This window comes from Eulemur rufifrons, chromosome 2, assembly GCF_041146395.1.
Source record: "Eulemur rufifrons isolate Redbay chromosome 2, OSU_ERuf_1, whole genome shotgun sequence".
In the NCBI taxonomy this organism is placed as follows: domain Eukaryota; kingdom Metazoa; phylum Chordata; class Mammalia; order Primates; family Lemuridae; genus Eulemur; species Eulemur rufifrons.
The window spans coordinates 14183866-14202613 of NC_090984.1; the positions used below are offsets into that span (position 1 = coordinate 14183866).

At 39.4% G+C, this 18748-nt stretch overlaps 2 protein-coding genes and 1 pseudogene across 2 annotated transcripts in view; all 3 read left to right on the forward strand.

The window, feature by feature from the left end:
• Positions 1-2204: 2204 nt before the first annotated feature.
• On the forward strand, positions 2205-3865 carry LOC138397498 (olfactory receptor 7D4-like; annotated as a pseudogene).
• Positions 3866-11588: 7723 nt separating this feature from the next.
• On the forward strand, positions 11589-12527 carry LOC138401251 (olfactory receptor 7D4-like). The gene has a single exon (XM_069496660.1). It carries the CDS (start codon positions 11589-11591, stop codon positions 12525-12527), a length of 939 nt encoding a protein of 312 aa, XP_069352761.1.
• A 5729-nt stretch (positions 12528-18256) lies between these two features.
• Positions 18257-18748, forward strand: part of LOC138401260 (olfactory receptor 7D4-like) — a 933-nt gene continuing 441 nt past the window's right edge. The window contains exon 1 of the mRNA XM_069496672.1: positions 18257-18748. This exon is cut by the window's right edge and continues 441 nt beyond it. Within this exon, the coding sequence (XP_069352773.1) occupies positions 18257-18748 (492 nt within the window).

Sequence of the window (18748 nt, forward strand, 5' to 3'; positions counted from 1 at the left end):
ATCTATTACACAGAAGGTGTTGTCTATTTTTAATTTATAACTATCCACTTGCTTTTGCTGGCATACCTGACTTACTGAAATACCAAATAATGCTATATTGTTATTGCTGCTGTTGTCATTATTTTTTACATGTCAGTGTCCATAATATAATCATTTCTAACATTTGGTAATCAAGATCATTTCATTTTTCTATTTTACCAATCCCTTCAAATTTACCATGGCTTACTCATGCACATTTAACACAAAAGGTCTAGCATTTTAACACATTGACTGCCACACCAGAAAAAAAAAATTTTTTTCCCCCGAGGAGACAGTGTTTTATTATAAAAATAGAATAAGAACTTCAGAAGCAAAATGATCCTTTCTAAATGAATGGAAAACTCATGATGTTTTCTATCATTTCCTTCATTTTTTTCCATAAAAATTAATATAAAAACTTCAAAAAGAGTCATGTAAAATGTAAGGTGAAAACTTGAAAAATAGTTCCTAAGGGTAAAGGGTTTTTCTGGACTAGTGGGGCTTAAGTATAATTGAAAGGTGAATATAAATATAAAAATGAAACTTATTGACTTCTATTCATGTAATCTCATTTTTAGAATTAGATTGTCAATATTAATTGTAGCAGTAATAATATCAACAAGCAAGATTTTCACAAACGCTCTGTAGGGTTTTGCCCGGGTTTTGCTTCAAAAGTGAAATACACTCACAAGGCAGTTAATATGTTAATGTAGAAAATCCCGTTGGCTGTTGTCAAGCAGCCGTTCTTTCCAGGGTTAGCATGTTATCCTTGTTTTTCTGTGTGTCTAGAGAGTCTCTACCTGGGCTGCTTACCAGAGTAACATTTATTAATTTTCCTAAATACATTTTCTTGGATTGCAATTATAATTAAGATTTTTCTTCCTCGATATATGTTTGTGATGATCTATGTTAACCTCCACATCCTAACCTGAAAACACCTTTCCATTCCTAGACTAGGCATTACTTTTTCATCATGTAATATTGTTTTAAAATAGACATGAATCTATTTTATTTGAACTTACTCTTCAATTTTGAGTCTATATCCAGGCATGGGATGAGCTTGAAGATGTCTTTTTTTGTGCGTTGTTGTTGTCACTTTTCATCTCAATAGTGATGAAACATCAATATGTGCATTTGCTGAGCACCAACTATGTGACAGGCACCACATACATGCCTGGAAAGAAAAATAATGAGAAAAAACAGTCACATCTCAGACTCACAAGTAAACATAAAATTACCATCAGGAGATGCGCAGAAAGCTTGAGCGCAGGTGGCTGTGTTGTGGAGCTCACAGACTCTGTCCATCCTGACTCTCATTCTCTGCTCTCCCTGTCACTGGTCCCCAAATCCCCATTCCGAAGCTTGCAGAGCCATCTGCACTCTAGCATTTTGTTCTCTAACCCCAGACCCTTTATTCTCTCTTACTTTCCCTGATTGACACTGACCCATCCTTCCTCTCTCAGCTCAAATATTCCTATTTTATGGAAGAAATCCCACCTATGCAACGTCCCAGGCTATGCTGTTCCTTTATGACTTATTTTTCTCTGTTCAATTCAGTAAACTTCCCTAGGCCTTAGTAATACAGAGCTATTTTCCATCCTGGAGAACATAAACATTTATTTTTCGAAACTCAAATTTGGCTTTGGATTTTTCTAGAATGATTTGATTTGTATAGATTCTGAGCATGTTGAATCAAATCCATCTGTTGTAGATGTGGGTGATTAATTCTACCAATTTTAATACAATACACCCCGCCTTGAGAACATGTACACATTAGTGCACACTTTTACACATGCTTCGTATTTTATTTTAATGGTGATGTGCTGTGTTTTCTCCATTTATGTGTGTAGTCCACTTCCAAGTCCTCATCGTAGAGGAATTCACCAGGCAGGTGTGCTCTGAAAGAAGGAGACATAAGAATCTTCAGAAGTCCTGTATGGCGGTCAGAAGAGGTAACAGACCTGATGTGTTTATAATGGTCAGAATTCCATCCTTGTGGGTTGCCCCATTTAATTGAGATACTGATAAATGGTAAGCATGCAAGACTGATTTATTGTGATACTAATAACAGAAGATCACATTTATGAAATATCCATTGCACGTCACAGCAACCACATAGGAAAATCATCTGACTTAATTACACTCTTTGTTCCAGGCAGAGAATATTGACTATTCCTACTGTAGCGATGAGGTATCTGCAGCTAAGTGTTTAAATGACTTTCTCAAGGCCACACAATAGGAAATCGGTAGGTCAAAGTTCTAGTCCAGGATGTCTGTTAAGAAAACATTTTCTAGATCGCAGATCTAGGCCATATCTTGGAAGAGCTATTGATCCAATATCATTATCCCGAAAGCTGGACATTCACGGTAATAATCATAATAACAGCCATTATTTATTGAGACTCTTATTGTATACAAAGGCATTTTTTTTACTTTGCAAACAAGATAACATTGACAACCACACTTTCTGAAAACAAATCAAGACACTGAAAGTTAAGTGTCACAACACTGGCTAGTGTCATAACCCAGAATAAATACTGTTAGAGTTGAAAACCCATGGATTAATCACTATTGTAGACCTATGAGAATGAAGTACGGTGATTACCAAGAAAAGACATGGCATGTCTTCAGTAGTTTAGAAGGCTCATATCAAGAAAGGAATTAGTTACTGTTCATAGATCGAAAGAGGAGAATTAGAACTAATAAATAGATGATAAAATAGAATTATTTTTAATTAAAAGGAGTGTAAATAATGCTACACATTTCCATTTGCCTAATTCACTATTCACTAGTAAAAGTAAAGACCTTCCACCCAAGCGTGATACCGTAACATAATAAACAGCTGAGGCGTCAGTTGGCGGATCTCTGAACATTGCCTTTGCTTCCTTTCCCAGCAAACGCACCAGCTACAAGGAGGCAAAAAACTACACAGAATTCTCGGAATTCTTCCTCTTGGGTCTCTCAGAAGATCCTGAAATGTAGCCCATTCTCTTCAGGCTGTTCCTGTCCATGTACCTGGTCATGGTGCTCGGGAACCTGCTCATCATCCTGGTGGTCAGCTCTGACGCCCACCTGCACACCCCCATGTACTTCTTCCTCTCCAACCTGTCCTTTGTTGACATCTGTTTCACCTCCACCACCATCCCCAAGATGACTGTGGACATCCTAACTCACAGCAGAGTCATCTCCTCTGGGAGCTGTCTGACCCAGATGTCTCTTGCTCTGCTTTTTGTTTGTGTGGATGATATGCTTCTGACCGTGTCGGCCTGTGACCTGTTTGTGGCCATCTGCCACCCCCTGCACTACACGGTCATCATGAACCCCCACTTCTGTGGCCTCCTGGTTCTGATATCTTGGTTCATCATGTCCCTGGTTGTCCTGGTTCACCTCCTACTGATAAGGAGGCTGACATTCCCCAGGGCCACAGAAATCCCACATTACTTCTGTGAACTGGCTCAAATTCTCAAAGTGGCCCACTCTGACAGCTTCATCAATAACATCTCCTTGTACTTGTCGGCTGTGTTGCTGGGTGTGTTTCCCATCACAGGGATCCTCTACTCCTACTCTAAAATTGTCTCCTCCGTAATGAGGATGTCGTCCACTGCAGGCAAGAAGAAAGCATTTTCCACCTGTGGGTCTCATTTGTGTGGTCTGCTTGTTCTATGGAACAGGACTTGGGGTCTACCTCAGTTCTGCTGTGACCCCTTCTTCCCAGAGCAGCCCCATTGCCTCGGTGATGTACATGGTGGTCACGCCCATGCTGAACCCCTTCATCTACAGCCTTAGGAACAAGGACGTGAAGGGGGCCCTGGAAAGACTGCTCAGCACTGCAGCCTCCTGCCAGTGACAGACACATCACTGGTTCAGAACTAAGTGGACATTGTGGGCCTTGAAGGCAAAGGTGAATTTAAATATCCTGACTCTCTTCCTCCTTTAAATAATGTGTTGCTTTTGTTCATCTCCAAAGCACCTATGTGTCTGTTTTTATGGTTAATTTTCCCTCAACAACTTCCTCCATAATTTCTTTTTAACTTTTCTTTTTAACTTTTCTCCCCTAAACCTGAACCTTAAAGTTCTAATTTTCATCAGTTTTCTTAGAGCCATTCCTGAGATTTCTAAATCACTTCTCATATCAAGCGCTCACATGGTTTCCTCAAAAATTATCCTCTTGCATGTTACTGTTCTTCACCTCAATTTGGTTGTGCCCTTGCTCTTGATGGAAGAAATGTAATAAAATTCCTACAATACTAGCCAACCTCTTACTCTACCAGGGCTCTGTTGTTGCTTTACGTGTGTGAATTTTATTGTGAAAATGTGTGCTTGAGATATGGTTTCTCATGCACCCCATTGCTCAAAGGAAGACTGAGTTAAGATGGGCTAAGTCCTGGCCACATGACGATGAGTCCACACGCCTAACTTTGCTGTCCTGCATTTCCCAAGAACAGAGATGGGATTTTCAACACGAATGCTGGAATCTAGATTTGAAAGCAGGTTCATTCATATGATTCACAGTGACGTACTACCTAGGATAACTAGGAGATGTTGCTTCCTTCATTGTGATCCCTGCCTTTTCCTTCCTTCCTTCCATGCTTATTTCCTACTAACCTTCCTTCCTTTGTTGTTCTCTACTATACTTCCTTCCTTTCTTCCTTCTTTCCCTCATCTCTCCTCCCTTTTCTTCCCTTCCTCTTCCTGATTTTAATGGTTAATATTAACTTGCTCCATTCCATTTTATGGCTGAGTAATATTCCATGGTATAATGAACCCCACATTCTTTATCTATTTATTCATTAATGGATATTTGCGTGATTTCCATCTTTGGGCCACTGTGAATAGTATGTAAATTTATTGGCTTGATACTCATTTTCAACTATTTGGAGAATATACCTAACAGTCCTAACTACTAGGTCATATGTTAATTACATTTTTAACTTTTGGAGGAAGTGCCATATCATGTTTCATAGCAGCTGGCCCTTTTTACCTCTCAGCAATGTTTTAGTGCTCCTCTATCTTCATATCCTTTCCAACACTTGTTATTTTCTTTCTTAAAAAAAACTATATCCTCTTATTAGGTGTTAAGTGGCATCCTTTTGTGTTTTTAATTTACATTTCCCTAATGACTAATTGGCCATCCATTTGAGTGTTTGTTGGCAATTTGTGTATCTTCAAAGGAGAGATGTCTCTTCAGGTCTGTACTCATTTTTTTAATATTATTTATTTCAGCTTATTATGGGGGTACAAAAGTTTAGGTTATATATATTGCCCATGTCCCCCCCACACCCCCGAGTCAGAGCTTCAAGCGTGTCCATTCCCCAGACAATGTGCATCGCACTCATCATGTAGATATACACCCATCCCCTCCCCCCACCCCCCACCTCTGTCCGATACCCAATTGGTGTTATTCCCAAAGGCGCACTTAGGTGTAGATTGTACTTTTGTTTCTGACTTGTCCTAGTTCTTTATATATTCTGGAAAATTTGACCCTTATCAGATATATGCTGTGCAAATATTTCCCCCAGTCTGAATGTTATCTTGTCATTTATTTCACAGATAAAATGTATTGTTTTTAACTATACTCATCACCATGTGTAATCGATCTCTTGAAATTATTTCTTCATGTATAGGAAATTTTGTGTCCTTTGACCAATATCTCCACAATCCCTTCACCTCGCATCCTCTGGTACTCACCATTTTTCTGTGTGCTTCTATGAGTTGGACTTTTCTAGATTCCACATATGGAAGAGATCATCTTGTGTTTGTCCATCTAGCCTACCTTATTTCACTTTACATTTGGTCCTCCAGGTTGATCTATGTGGAGCAAATAGCAGATTTCCTTCTTCTTAAAGGCTGAACATTGTGTATATACACACCACATTTTCTTTATCCATTCTAACAAGTGTGAGTTGATATTCTATAGTGCTTTTTATTTACATTGCTAATGGTTGGTGATGTTGACCTTTCCTGCATATACCTGTTGTCCATTTTTATATTTCTCCTCCTTCTCCTCCTGCACTTGCTCCTCCTCCTCCTTCTTTTTGGGCTTCAAGAATGGGTAGAGATGCATATTTTCTTTTGAGCAATGTCTCTTCAAATCTTTTGACTACTTTTTAATTGAGTTATTTATTTCTTCACTATTGAGTTCCTTGAGGTCCATAAATTTTGTGTACATGCTCCTTATCTGATAAATGCTTTGCAAATACATTACTCCATTCCATAGGATGTCCCTTCACTTTAGAGACAACTTGGAGAAACATTGAAAACACATGAACTCACATGAGCAAGACACAAAAGGCAACGTACTATATGATTTTATGATTCCATTTATATGGAGTGCCCAAAGTACACAAGCCAGTAGGGACATAAAATAGATTAGTGGTTTCCAAGGGTAGGCATAAAGGGAGACAATGGGACGTGACTGCTATGGGGTGCCATGTTTCCTTGGTGATGGTGAAAATATTCTATGATTTGATCAAGATGATGGTTGCACCATTCTGTGAATATACAAACAACCATCAAACTGTGTGCTGTAAATGGGTGTATTTTATGGTATGTCAATCAAGCCACTAAAAAACAAAGATACTGACTCTTATTGTCTGCTGATTCCTGGACCTCAGGACTCTAAAACACCCTGGCAGGAAGTATAGATGAGTGTCAAATGGGGCCTTCACTATAAAAATGTTCCTTGCAAGATTGATGACATTCTGAGGACCAGGACATTTGCCCTGTCTCTAGAAGAGCCATCCCTTTAGGAGTCAAGACTTCTAAACCAAGAGAAGCCAGACTTGCAGAGACAAGAAGCACAAACTCCCTAAGCAGCTCCTTGGGAGGAATGTTAGGCAAGGAATTTGTGATTCCAACCCTTGCTCTCTGGGCCCATGTATTCTGTATGTCACATTATAATACTTTATGATATTTGTTTGATTGACAGTATATATTACCTCCTGAAAAATTTGTAGGGGGTATTTCCTGTGTGTTCCAAAGCCTGCATTTATTATATTTATTCTCTTTGATATTAAACATGTTCCCATATCTTCCAGTTAAGACATTTTTGTAAAACTGTCCAATATACCATACTGTCTTTAGGCTTTGCTTTATTTCTCTTCTTCCCTTTATTGAACAGCTGTATATCCTGTGTGTATTTGCCACCCATATTTCCTCAATTTTCACTCTTGAATCCACTCTACCTCGATTGTTATTGTCCTGTCTTTCTATTTAGAGGTAATATATTGAGGCCCAGGCCAGACCCAGTGGCTCACACCTGTAACCCTAGCACTCTGGGAGGATCGCTTGAGCTCAGGAGTTAGAGACCAGCCTGAGCAAGAGCAAGACCCATCTCTACTAAAATGAGAAAAAATTAGCTGGGCATCCTGGCAAGCACCTGTAGTCCCAGCTACTCAGGCAGCTGAGACAGGAGGATCGCTTGAGCCCAAGAGTTTGAGGTTGCAGTGAGCTATGATGATGCCATGGCACTTTCTCTGCCCAGAAAGACACAGCAAGACTCTCCTTCAAAAATAATAATAATAACTAAATAAACAAAGCCCTAATGTCAGCAAAGGCTGCCATGACTCCTGCAAATGAAAAAGGAGATTTTACTATCCCGAATTTGTTAGTCATTTTTGCAGAAGAAATATTGCTCCCAAATTTGCTTTCCTGAAGAAGGACTTCTTTGGAGGAGAATGGTGGCTGCCTGGGACTGGGGAGGAGGAAATGGGAAGATAATTGTCAAACCACATGGGGTTTTAAAAAGGGATGCATACGAAATAAGTCCAGGAGATATACTACACAGCTTAGTGTTTACTGCTAATAATCATGTATTTTATACTGAAAATTTGCTAAAATGCAGATCCTATGTTAAATGTGATTATCACACATTAAAATATAAAGGGGATTGAAGGAAATTTGGGGAGCTGGTTGACATGTCTTTGGCCTCATGGTGGTGATGGATTCATGGATATACACGTATCTCCAAGCTCATCAAGTTGTATACACTGCATACATGCAGCTTTTAACATTTCAATCATATCTTCATAAAGTAGTTTAAATATTAAGAAAAAAATTAAAAAGAAAGGACCTCTTTGCTCCTGTAACATTGTGGACACCAAGAACTCCACAAAATCTCCAAACTTTCCTCATCTGTGACACATCACAGAGCGACGATGCCTGAATTTTGTTGCTTATAGCAAGTAAACTTTCTGTGAGGGGAAACCTTGGGACTTTTAAATTAAACCAAAGGAAGAACAGTTTCCCCGTTTGGGGAAATAAATCCAACTTCCTCTATGCTGTCTCTGTCCACAAAATATTGACTGGAAACTTTCCCTTCTGCTTTCTTCTTTGTATCCCAAGGGGACTGAAGATTTTGGAGAGTGGAAAGACAATGGAAAAATTCATTTGATGAATTGCTCTGAGAATTCAACCCTGGAGACACTAGAAATGTTAAACCTGCCCCACTGCCCTACACCTGTAAATCCCTGATCCGAGACTACATGAAACCCCAATTGGGATTCCCAAAGACAGACTTTGTTGAAGAGAAAGCTTCAGTGATAGTCACCAGAGAGAGTCCCAGTGACACAATGAGGAATAGTGGGGTAAGAAGGAAAAGAGGAAAGTGTGTGATGGGTTTTATCTCTAGAATAAGGAGATGGGGAGGGTCTTATATTTCTTTAATCTATGCAGGTGGAAGTCCTTGTACTTTGAAGGTAATTTAGTTTCCACCGAGACTAGTCTTTTCCAGCTCTCATTGTGTTTGCTTTCCTTTCTTTCTGGAATCTAGAATCTCTTTCCAGTAAGAGCTAGAAATGGCCATTTCTTGCATGCTTCACTTTCTGGGCAGTCTTCAAAGTTTCTCCACTCTCTCACAAATATTTTAGTTTCCTATTACATTTCCTGTCTCCAATCACTTATTCATTAATTACTCAGGGAAGACCAATTATGCACGAGGTATTGAATATTTTGTTCTTTAGTAGATCAGATTTTCTAATTCACATAACTATAATTGCTGGCAGGTATGACTTACTGAAATCACTGAGTATGTTGTTGTTGTGATCATTACTTTATTATTTCCAGGTCTACAATATAATGCATATAACATACTTAGGTCTGACCGTCGGCATGCAAGCCAATTTCTTTTTTCCATTTTACCAGTTTCTGAATGTCCATGAGAATATCGAATCATTGACACTGGAGTAGTCTCCCTTCTCCTCATCATCAATTGAACACAAATGGTCTAGTATGTTAATGTAGAATACCCTGTTGTCTGTGATTTTGAAACAGTCATCGTCTATAGGGTTAAGAAGTTGTCCTCAGTTTTCTGTGTGCGTATCTGCAGATTCTCTGCCCGTATCTGCAGATTCTCTGCCCTGGCGGGTAACCACAGAAATGGCTATTCCATATTCTCAAATATATTTTTTGTACTGCGATTGTGAATCTCTTCATGAACCTACATTTGTGATGTACTATGTTAACAGACATCATAATATGAACCCAGTTTCCCATTCCGAGAATAGGTATTACTTGCTCATCATGAATTATTCCTTTAAAATCGATATGAATGCATGTTATTTATCCTCACTATTCAATTTTGACTCTACATTCAGGCATGGGATGAGCTTCAAGATTTCTGTTTTGTTTCACTATTGACATGTTTGCTCTTACTCATTATTATACATCCAACATTTGTGTTTGTTGAGCCTCTACAATATGACAGGCAACAAGTAGATCTACATCCCTGGAAAGAAAAGTAATAAGAAAAAAACAGGCCCAGCCTCAGACCCACAACTAAACATAAAATTACTGACATGAGATGCACATCAAGAAAGAGCAGAGGATGCTCTGTTTTGGGGCCCACAAACTCTGTCTTCCTGACTCTCCTTCCTTGCTCTCCATCTCACTGGTCCCTCAGTAAAACTCACTGAGCCATATGCCATCTAGCAATCTGTTCTCTCATCCTAGAAAGTTTATTCCCTTCTTACTTCTCCTGATTAACAATGCCCCATCCTTCTTCTCTCAGCTCAAATATTCCTATTTCAGAGAAGTCCCACCTACGCAACTTCCCACACTAGGTTGGTCCTCCACAATTTTTTCTGTCTTATTTAAGAAACTTCTCTTTGCATTAGTAACACGAATTCTTTTTCTATTGCAGAGAATGCATATATGTATATTTAAATGTCAAAATTGGCATTTAATTTTTCTAGGATGATTAGATTTATGTCAGTTTTGGATATTTTCAATCCAATCTATTGATTATATATGTTGGAGATTAACTTTGCTGATTTTAATACATCTCCAACTGAGAGCATACCCACATGGGCACCCCACTTGACACATACTTTGGATTTTATTTTTATGTTTTTGTGTGCTCTCCCTTCCTCCTTTTATGTATGCAGTCCTCTTGCTTTTTCCTCTTCTTGGGAGAATTCACCTGTCAGGGATGTTCTGAAAGGAGGAGACATAACGATCTTCACTAATCAGAAGTCCTGTATGGCTGTCAAAAGAGGTAAGAGTCTATGGCCATACCACCCTGAACACGCCCAATCTTTTCTGATTTCGGAAGCTAAGCAGGTTCGGGCCTGGTTATTACTTGGATGGGAGAAAAGAGGTAAGAGACCTGATATATTTGTAATGATCAGAATTACATCCCGATGGTTGCTCCGTTTGTTGACAAATGATGGGCATGCAAGAAAGATTCATTGTCATGGTAATAATGGAATCTCAGAATTTTCAATTGTCCATTTGTATGTCCCAGATATCATGGTAGATAATGACATGCATCACCTTGTTCAATTTTACCCTTCAATAAATATAGGGCATATTTACTATTCTCACTCTAGAGGTGAGGTATCTACAGGTAATTATTTAAATAATTGTCTGACGGTCACACCTTAGTAAGTTGATGGATCAATATTTCTATTGCTGGAAGACTGACCCAATAAAACACTGTCTTCATTATCTCTATACTGTATTTTGCAATAGTTACGTATCCAAAATAATTTCCTAAAAGGAGGACTTTAGTAGTAATAATGACAAATATTCATTGAGACTATTCGCACACAAAAGTGTTTTTAATCCTCACAAGCAAGGTAATACTAAGAATCACATTTTCAGAACAAAAATAAGACACTAAGAGGTAACTGTCCCATCAATAGGAAATGTCAAGTCACAGGAACAAAACTTCAGTTGAAAATCCATGTGCTAATCACTACTGTACACCCATTAGAATGAAGGCAGAATAGGGATTCTCAAGAAAAGACAGGATATGTCTCCCATAATTTGGAAGGATTCTATCAAAGAAATTAGATAACACACATAGGTTCATATATAAGAATGAAAACCTGTAAGGAGATGATAAAATAGAGAGATTTCTGCCAAATGGAAGGAAGTCTAAACAATTCTACACATTTAGAATATAAATGGGCTACCCATTGTTTAACAGAATCACAGTTTTGAAAGGACTCTACCAAGTATAAACAGGTTCCATCCAAGGGTGACGCTGTAATGTGATAGCTAGCTGAGGTGCAAGTTGTCTTTTCATGAAATGTTCCATTTTCTCCTTCCCCAGTGGACACACTAAATATATGGCAGCAAAAAACCACACAGATATATCAGAATTTCTCCTCTTGGGTCTGTCAGAAGATCCTGAAATGCAGCCCCTTATCTACGGGCTATTCCTTACCATGTACCTGGTGTCAATGTTTGGGAACCTGCTCATCATTCTGGCCGTCAGCTCTGACTCCCACCTCCACACCCCCATGTACTTCTTCCTCTCCAACCTGTCCTTTGTTGACATCTGTTTCACCTCCACCACCATCCCCAAGATGCTGGTGAACATTGAAACACACAGCAAAGACATCTCCTACATGGGATGCCTCACTCAGGTGTATTTTCTTATGATTTTTTCTGGATTGGATAATTTCCTCCTGACCGTAATGGCCTATGACCGGTTTGTGGCCATCTGCCACCCCCTGCACTACATGGTCATCATGAATCCCCACTTCTGTGCCCTCCTGGTTCTGATGTCTTGGTTCATCATGTCTCTGGTTGCCCTGGTTCATGTTCTACTTATATTGAGGCTGACTTTTTCCTTAGAAACTGAAATCCCACATTTCTCCTGTGAGGTGGCTCAGATTCTCGAGGTGGCCCGCTCTGACACCTTCATCAATAACATCTGCTTATACTTGTCAGCTGTGTTGCTGGGTGTGTTTCCTGTCATGGGGATCCTCTTCTCCTACTCTAAAATTGTTTCATCCTTAATGAGGATGTCCTCCACTGCAGGCAAGAATAAAGCATTTTCCACCTGTGGGTCTCACCTCTGTGTGGTCTGCTTGTTCTATGGAACCGCACTTGGGGTCTACCTCAGCTCTGCTGTGACCCCTTCTTCCCAGAGCAGCAGCATTGCCTCAGTGATGTACACGGTGGTCACCCCCATGCTGAACCCCTTCATCTACAGCCTGAGGAACAAGGATGTGAAGGGGGCCCTGGGAAGACTGCTCAGCACAGCAGCCTCTTGCCTGTGACAGACTCATCACAGGTTCAGAACTAAGTGGACATCGTGAGCCTCCAAGACAAATGTGAATTTAAATATCCTGGCTCTTTCTCCTTTAAATGACATGTTTCTTTTTTTTTTTTTTATTTCCAAAGCACCTATGAGTCTGCTCATTCTCAATTCCCCTCAGCCCCAGATAACACCTCTGCTAGTTGGGATGATTGACATGGCGGTTTGAGCTTGTTCCTCACTCCTGAGTGTTCTGATCATGTTCATCATTTCCCTTTCATGTGATGGCTGGTGCCTTTCACCATTTATGGTCAACCTGAGAATGGGCAGTAGAGGGGGGACACATTGCATATCAGTGTGACCTTAATATGACCTTCAGTAGAGGAGGCTATAGTTCAACCCACTGACTCTCCTCTCATAAAAATTTTACCTTATTAACCTCTATCCATAAAAAAAGGCCCAGAAAACCATGAGGTCACCACTCCTGTAACTTACACACAGAACTTTATCCAAATGGCGAAAAGGGTGGACAGTAAAAAAATGCTGTGCTGCATCTTCCACTAACACGTCTCAGAATTAAAGCTTTATGCTTCCAGCTGTGGGCAGTGTGGCCATCTGACAACTCTCAGCCTCAACCTTAGAGTATATTCCTCAGCTAAATGAGGCTGCTTCACCCAAGGTCTGTGGGGAGTGTAACTGACTGACAGCCACTTGCATCCACCAGTGTGTTGATACTGAGGTTGCTCCTGGGCTGCTCTTCAGCCACTGACCGAGCACAGCAAGACACCTGTGCATGCTGCTTCCTGGGCCCACACAATGACAACGATCACCTGGGTCAATTCCACCTGCCAGCATGTGATTCCTCTTCTTGGTATAAAAGTACTGAAATTCCAGGCAGCATCGTGGCTGGAAGGTCGTTAAGACTTTCGCCCTGTCTCTGGAAAAGTTAGCCCTTCAGGAGTCAAGACTTCTACATCTACACAATTTGTACTTGCAGAGACCAGAAGCACACACTCCCCAGGTGGCTCCCTGGGAGTATTGTTTGGTGGGGACACTTAACTTCCCATGCTTGGTTTCTGGACCCATGTATTTTGAACACTGGGGTTACAGGACACTATAACCCTCCATTGACTTCCTGTGCATCTGACATCCTTGAGGTTAGGTAGCTGGTATTTCCTGTGTATTCAGTGCCTGCATTAATTACATTTATTCTCTTTGAAATTAAACATATTCCCATCTTTTCCACTAAAAAGATTTTTAGAATCCTATCCTAATTTTTATACTCCCTTTAGACAATGCTTTAATCTGTCTTTTCTCCTTCCACGGAAAAGTTTATCCTTACTAGATATTTGCCACCTGTATTTCTTCTATACACCCTCTTTACTGACTCCACCTGGGCTATTACTGCCCTGTTCCTCTATATAGTGGTAATAAATGAAGCATATTACCAACAAAGCCTCCCAAATCACCAGCAAATATCAGAGGTTATTTCCCCCTCTCAGTTTGGGTAGTCCTTTCAACAGAACAAAACTACTATTTGCTTTTCTTACGAAAGAGCATCTTTGGAGTGAAATGATGATTGACAAGGGCTAGGAGCAGAGTCAAATGGGAACATAATGTCAAACCATGCAGAATTTTAGTGATGAAAAATAAACAAGTCCTGGAGATCTAACACACAGCTTAGTGTCTCTAGCTAATAATAATGTATGGAATACCAAAAATTGGCTAAAATGGGAATTTTACATTAAATGTTATTATCATGCATTAAAATAATAAGGAATTCTGGAGGAAACTTTCAGAGGTGATTGATATCTCTTTGGCCTTGATGGTGGTGATGGTTTCACGAGGTATCCTTATCTGCAAACTCATCAAGTTGGATACAGTAAATATGTACAGCTTTATACATGTGAATCACACGTCCATAATTGATTAAAAAATTAAGGGGTGAAATTCAAGGTGAAAAAAACCTCTTTGCCTCCATAACATTATAGACACCAAGAGATGCGAAAAATCTCCACACTTTCTCAACGGTGACACATCAGAAACAGATGATGCCTGAGTTTGATTCCTTGTAGAAATTAAACTTTCCTTTAGGGGAACCTCTGTGATTTTAGATTAAACCAAAGGACGAAGAGTTTATCCCTTGAGGAAATAGATACATCCATCCTCCCCTACATTCTGTAGACACAAAATTGACTAGAAACTTTGCATTCTGCTGTCTTCCTTGTATCCCAAGAGAGAGCTGAATTGTTTGAAGAGCGGAGCAACAATATTACAATTCATTTAATGAGGTGCTCTGGGAATTCAACTCTTGAGACAATAGAAACTTTAAGCATGCCCCTACTGCTCCTCACCCGTAATTTTCTGATGATGGTGTGCATGAAAATCAAATTAGGTTTCCCAGAGACAAATTGTGGAGATGAGAAGGCTTCAGTGATAACCATCGGATAGAGTTAGCATGATCAGTGAGGTCGGGTGGGGTAAGAAGTAAAAGAAGAAAGCGTATGCTGGGCTTCACCTCTAGAACAATGATTCTGCAATGGTCCTATATTCATTTAATCTATGTAGGTGAAGTCTTTGAACTCTGAAGGTAATTTAGTTTCCACTGAGACTCATCCTTGCCATCTCTCATTCTCATTACTTTTCTTCCTTTCTGGAATCTAGACTCTCTTTTCACTAAGAGCTAGAAATGGCCACTTCTCGAATACATCATTCTCTGGACAGTCCTCGTATCTTGTCTACTCTCTCCCAAATACTGCAAGTTCCTGTTAGAGTTCCTGTATCCAATCACTTATTCGTTAACTACTCACTGAAGATCTATTACGCACAAGGTGTTGTCTATTTTTAATTTATAACTACCCACTTGCTTTTGCTGGTGTACCTGACTTACTGAAATCACTGAATAATTCTATATTGTTATTGCTCTTGTTGTCATTATTTTTTCATGTCAGTGTCCATAATATAATCATTTCTAACATTTGGTAATCAAGATAATTTCATTTTTCTATTTTACCAATCTGTTCAAATATACCATGGCTTATTTATGCATTTAACACAAAAGGTGTGGCATTTTAATACATTGACTGCCACACCAGAAAAAAAATTCTTTTCTTTGGGGAGACAGTGTTTTATTATGAAAATAGAATAAAAACTTCAGAAGCAAAATGATCCTTTCTAATTGAATGGAAAACTCATGATGTTTTTTTTTTTATCATTTCCTGCATTTTTTTCCATAAAAAAGTAATATAAAAACTCGAAAAGGAGTCATGTAAAATGTATGGTGAAAACTTGAAAAATAGTTCGTAAGGCTAAAGGGTTTTTCTGGACTAGTCAGGGTTAAGTATAATTGAAAGGTGAATATAAATAGAAAAATGAAATTTATTGACTTCTATTCATGTAATCTCATTTTTAGAATTAGATTGTCAATATTAATTGTAACAATAAGAACATCAACAAGTAAGATTTTCACAAACCCACTGCAGGGTTTTGCCTGGGTTTTGCTTCATGAGTGAAATACAACTTACACAGCAGTTAATATGTTAATGTAGAAAATCCTGTTGGCTGTGCTTGTCAAGCAACCATTCTTTCCAGGGTTAGCATGTTATCCTTGTTTTTGTGTGTGTGTGTAGAGAGTGTCTACCTGGGCTGCTTCCCGCAGTAACATTTATTAATTTTCCTTAGTACATTTTCTTGCTTTGCAATTATAATTAAGATTTCTCTTCCTCAATATATGTTTGTGACGATCTCTGTTAACCTCCATCCTAACCTGAAACCACTTTCCCATTCCTAGACTAGGCATTACTTATTCATCATGTAATATTGTTTTAAAATAGACATGAATCTTTTTTTTTTTACACTTACTCTTCAATTTTGAGTCTATATCCAGGCAAGGGATGAGCTTGAAGATGTCTTTTTTTGTGCGTTGTTGTTGTCACTTTTCATCTCAATAGTGATGAAACATCAATATGTGCATTTGCTGAGCACCAGCTATGTGACAGGCACCACATACATGCCTGGAAAGAAAAATAATGAGAAAAAACAGTCACATCTCAGACTCACAAGTAAACATAAAATTACCAACAGGAAATGCCCAGAAAGCTTGAGCGCAGGTGGCTGTGTTGTGGGGCTCACAGACTCTGTGCCTCCTGACCCTCATTCTCTGCTCTCCATGTCACTGGTCCCCCAAGTCCCCATTACGAAGCTTGCAGAGCCATGTGCAATGTAGCATTTTGTTCTCAAACCCCAGACCCTTTATTCTCTCTTACTTTCCCTGATTGACACTGACCCATCCTTCCTCTCTCAGCTCAAATATTCCTATTTTATGGAAGAAATCCCACCTATGCAATGTCCCAGGCTACACTGTTCCTCGATGACTTATTTTTCTGTGTTCAATTTATTAAACTTCCCTAGGCCTTAGTAATACAGAGCTTTATTCCATCCTGGAGAACATTAACATTTATTTTCGAAACTCAAATTTGGATTTGGATTTTTCTAGGATGACTTGATTTGTATAGATTTGAGCATGTTGAATCAAATCCATCTGTTGTAGATGTGGGTGATTAATTCTGCCAATTTTAATAAATATATCCCCCCTTGAGAGCATGTACACATGAGCACACACTTTTACACATGCCTCGTATTTTATTTTAATGGTGATATGCTCTGTTTTCTCCATTTATGTGTGTAGTCCACTTCCAAGTCCTCATCGTAGAGGAATTCACCTGGCAGGTATGTTTAGAAAGAAGGAGACGTAAGAATCTTCACTAATCAGAATTTCTGTGTGGTGGTCAAAAGAGGTAACAGACCTGATGTGTTTATAATGGTCAGAATTCTATCCTTGAGGGTTGCTCCATTTAATTGAGATACTGATAAATGGTAGGCATGCAAGACTGATTTATTGTGATACTAATAACAGAAGATCACATTTATGAAATATTCATTGCACGTCACAGCAACCGCAATAGGAAAATTATCTGACTTAATTACACTCTTTGTTCCAGGCAGAGAATATTGACTATTCCTACTGTAGCGATGAGGTATCTGCAGGTAAGTGTTTAAATAACTTTCTCAAGGCTACACAGTAGGAAATTGGTGGGTCAAAGTTCTAGTCCAGGATGTCTGTTAAGAAAACATTTTCTAGATCGCAGATCTAGGCCGTACCTTGGAAGAGCTTTCTATCCAATATCATTATCCCGAAAGGTGGACATTCACAATAATAATCATAATAACAACCATTATTTATTGAGGCTCTTATTGTACACAAAGGCATTTTTTTTACTTTGCAAACTATGTAATATTGACAACCACACTTTCTGAAAACAAATCAAGGCACTGAAAGTTAAGTTTCACAACACTGGCTAGTCTCATAACCCAGAATAAATACTGTTAGAGTTGAAAACCCATGAATTAATTACTATTGTAGAGCTATGAGAATGAAGTACGGTGATTACCAAGAAAAGACATGGCATTTCTTCAGTAGTTTAGAAGAGTCATATCAAAAAAAGAATTAATGTCCATAGATCGAAATAGGACAATTAGAACTAGTAAATAGATGATAAAATAGATTTATTTCAAATTAAAAGGGGTACAAATAATGCTACACGTTTCCATTTGCCTGATTCACTATTCACTGGTAAAAGTAAAGACCTTCCATCCAAGCGTGATACTGTAACATAATAAACAGCTGAGGCGCCAGTTGGCAGATCTCTGAACATTGCCTTTGCTTCCTTCCCCAGCAAACGCACCAGCTACATGGAGGCAAAAAACTACACAGAATTCTCAGAATTCTTCCTCTTGGGTCTCTCAGAAGATCCTGAAATGCAGCCCATCCTCTTTGGGCTGTTCCTGTCCATGTACCTGGTCACGGTGCTCGGGAACCTGCTCATCATCCTGGTGGTCAGCTCTGACGCCCACCTGCACACCCCCATGTACTTCTTCCTCTCCAACCTGTCCTTTGTTGACATCTGCTTCACCTCCACCACCATCCCCAAGATGACTGTGAACATCCTAACTCACAGCAGAGTCATCTCCTATGGGGGCTGCCTGACCCAGATGTCTCTTGCTCTGCTTTTTGTTTGTGTTGATGACATGCTTCTGACCGTGATGGCCTATGACCGGTTTGTGGCCATCTGCCACCCCCTGCACTACACGGTCATCATGAAGCCCCGCCACTGTGCCCTCCTGGTACTGATGTCTTGGTTCGTCATTTCCCTGGCTACCCTAGTTCATCTTCTACTCACAATG

Coding starts and splice junctions, on each gene's coding strand:
- LOC138401251 (XM_069496660.1), top strand. CDS start 11,589: ATGGCAGCAAAAAACCACACAGATATATCAGAATTTCTCCTCTTGGGT.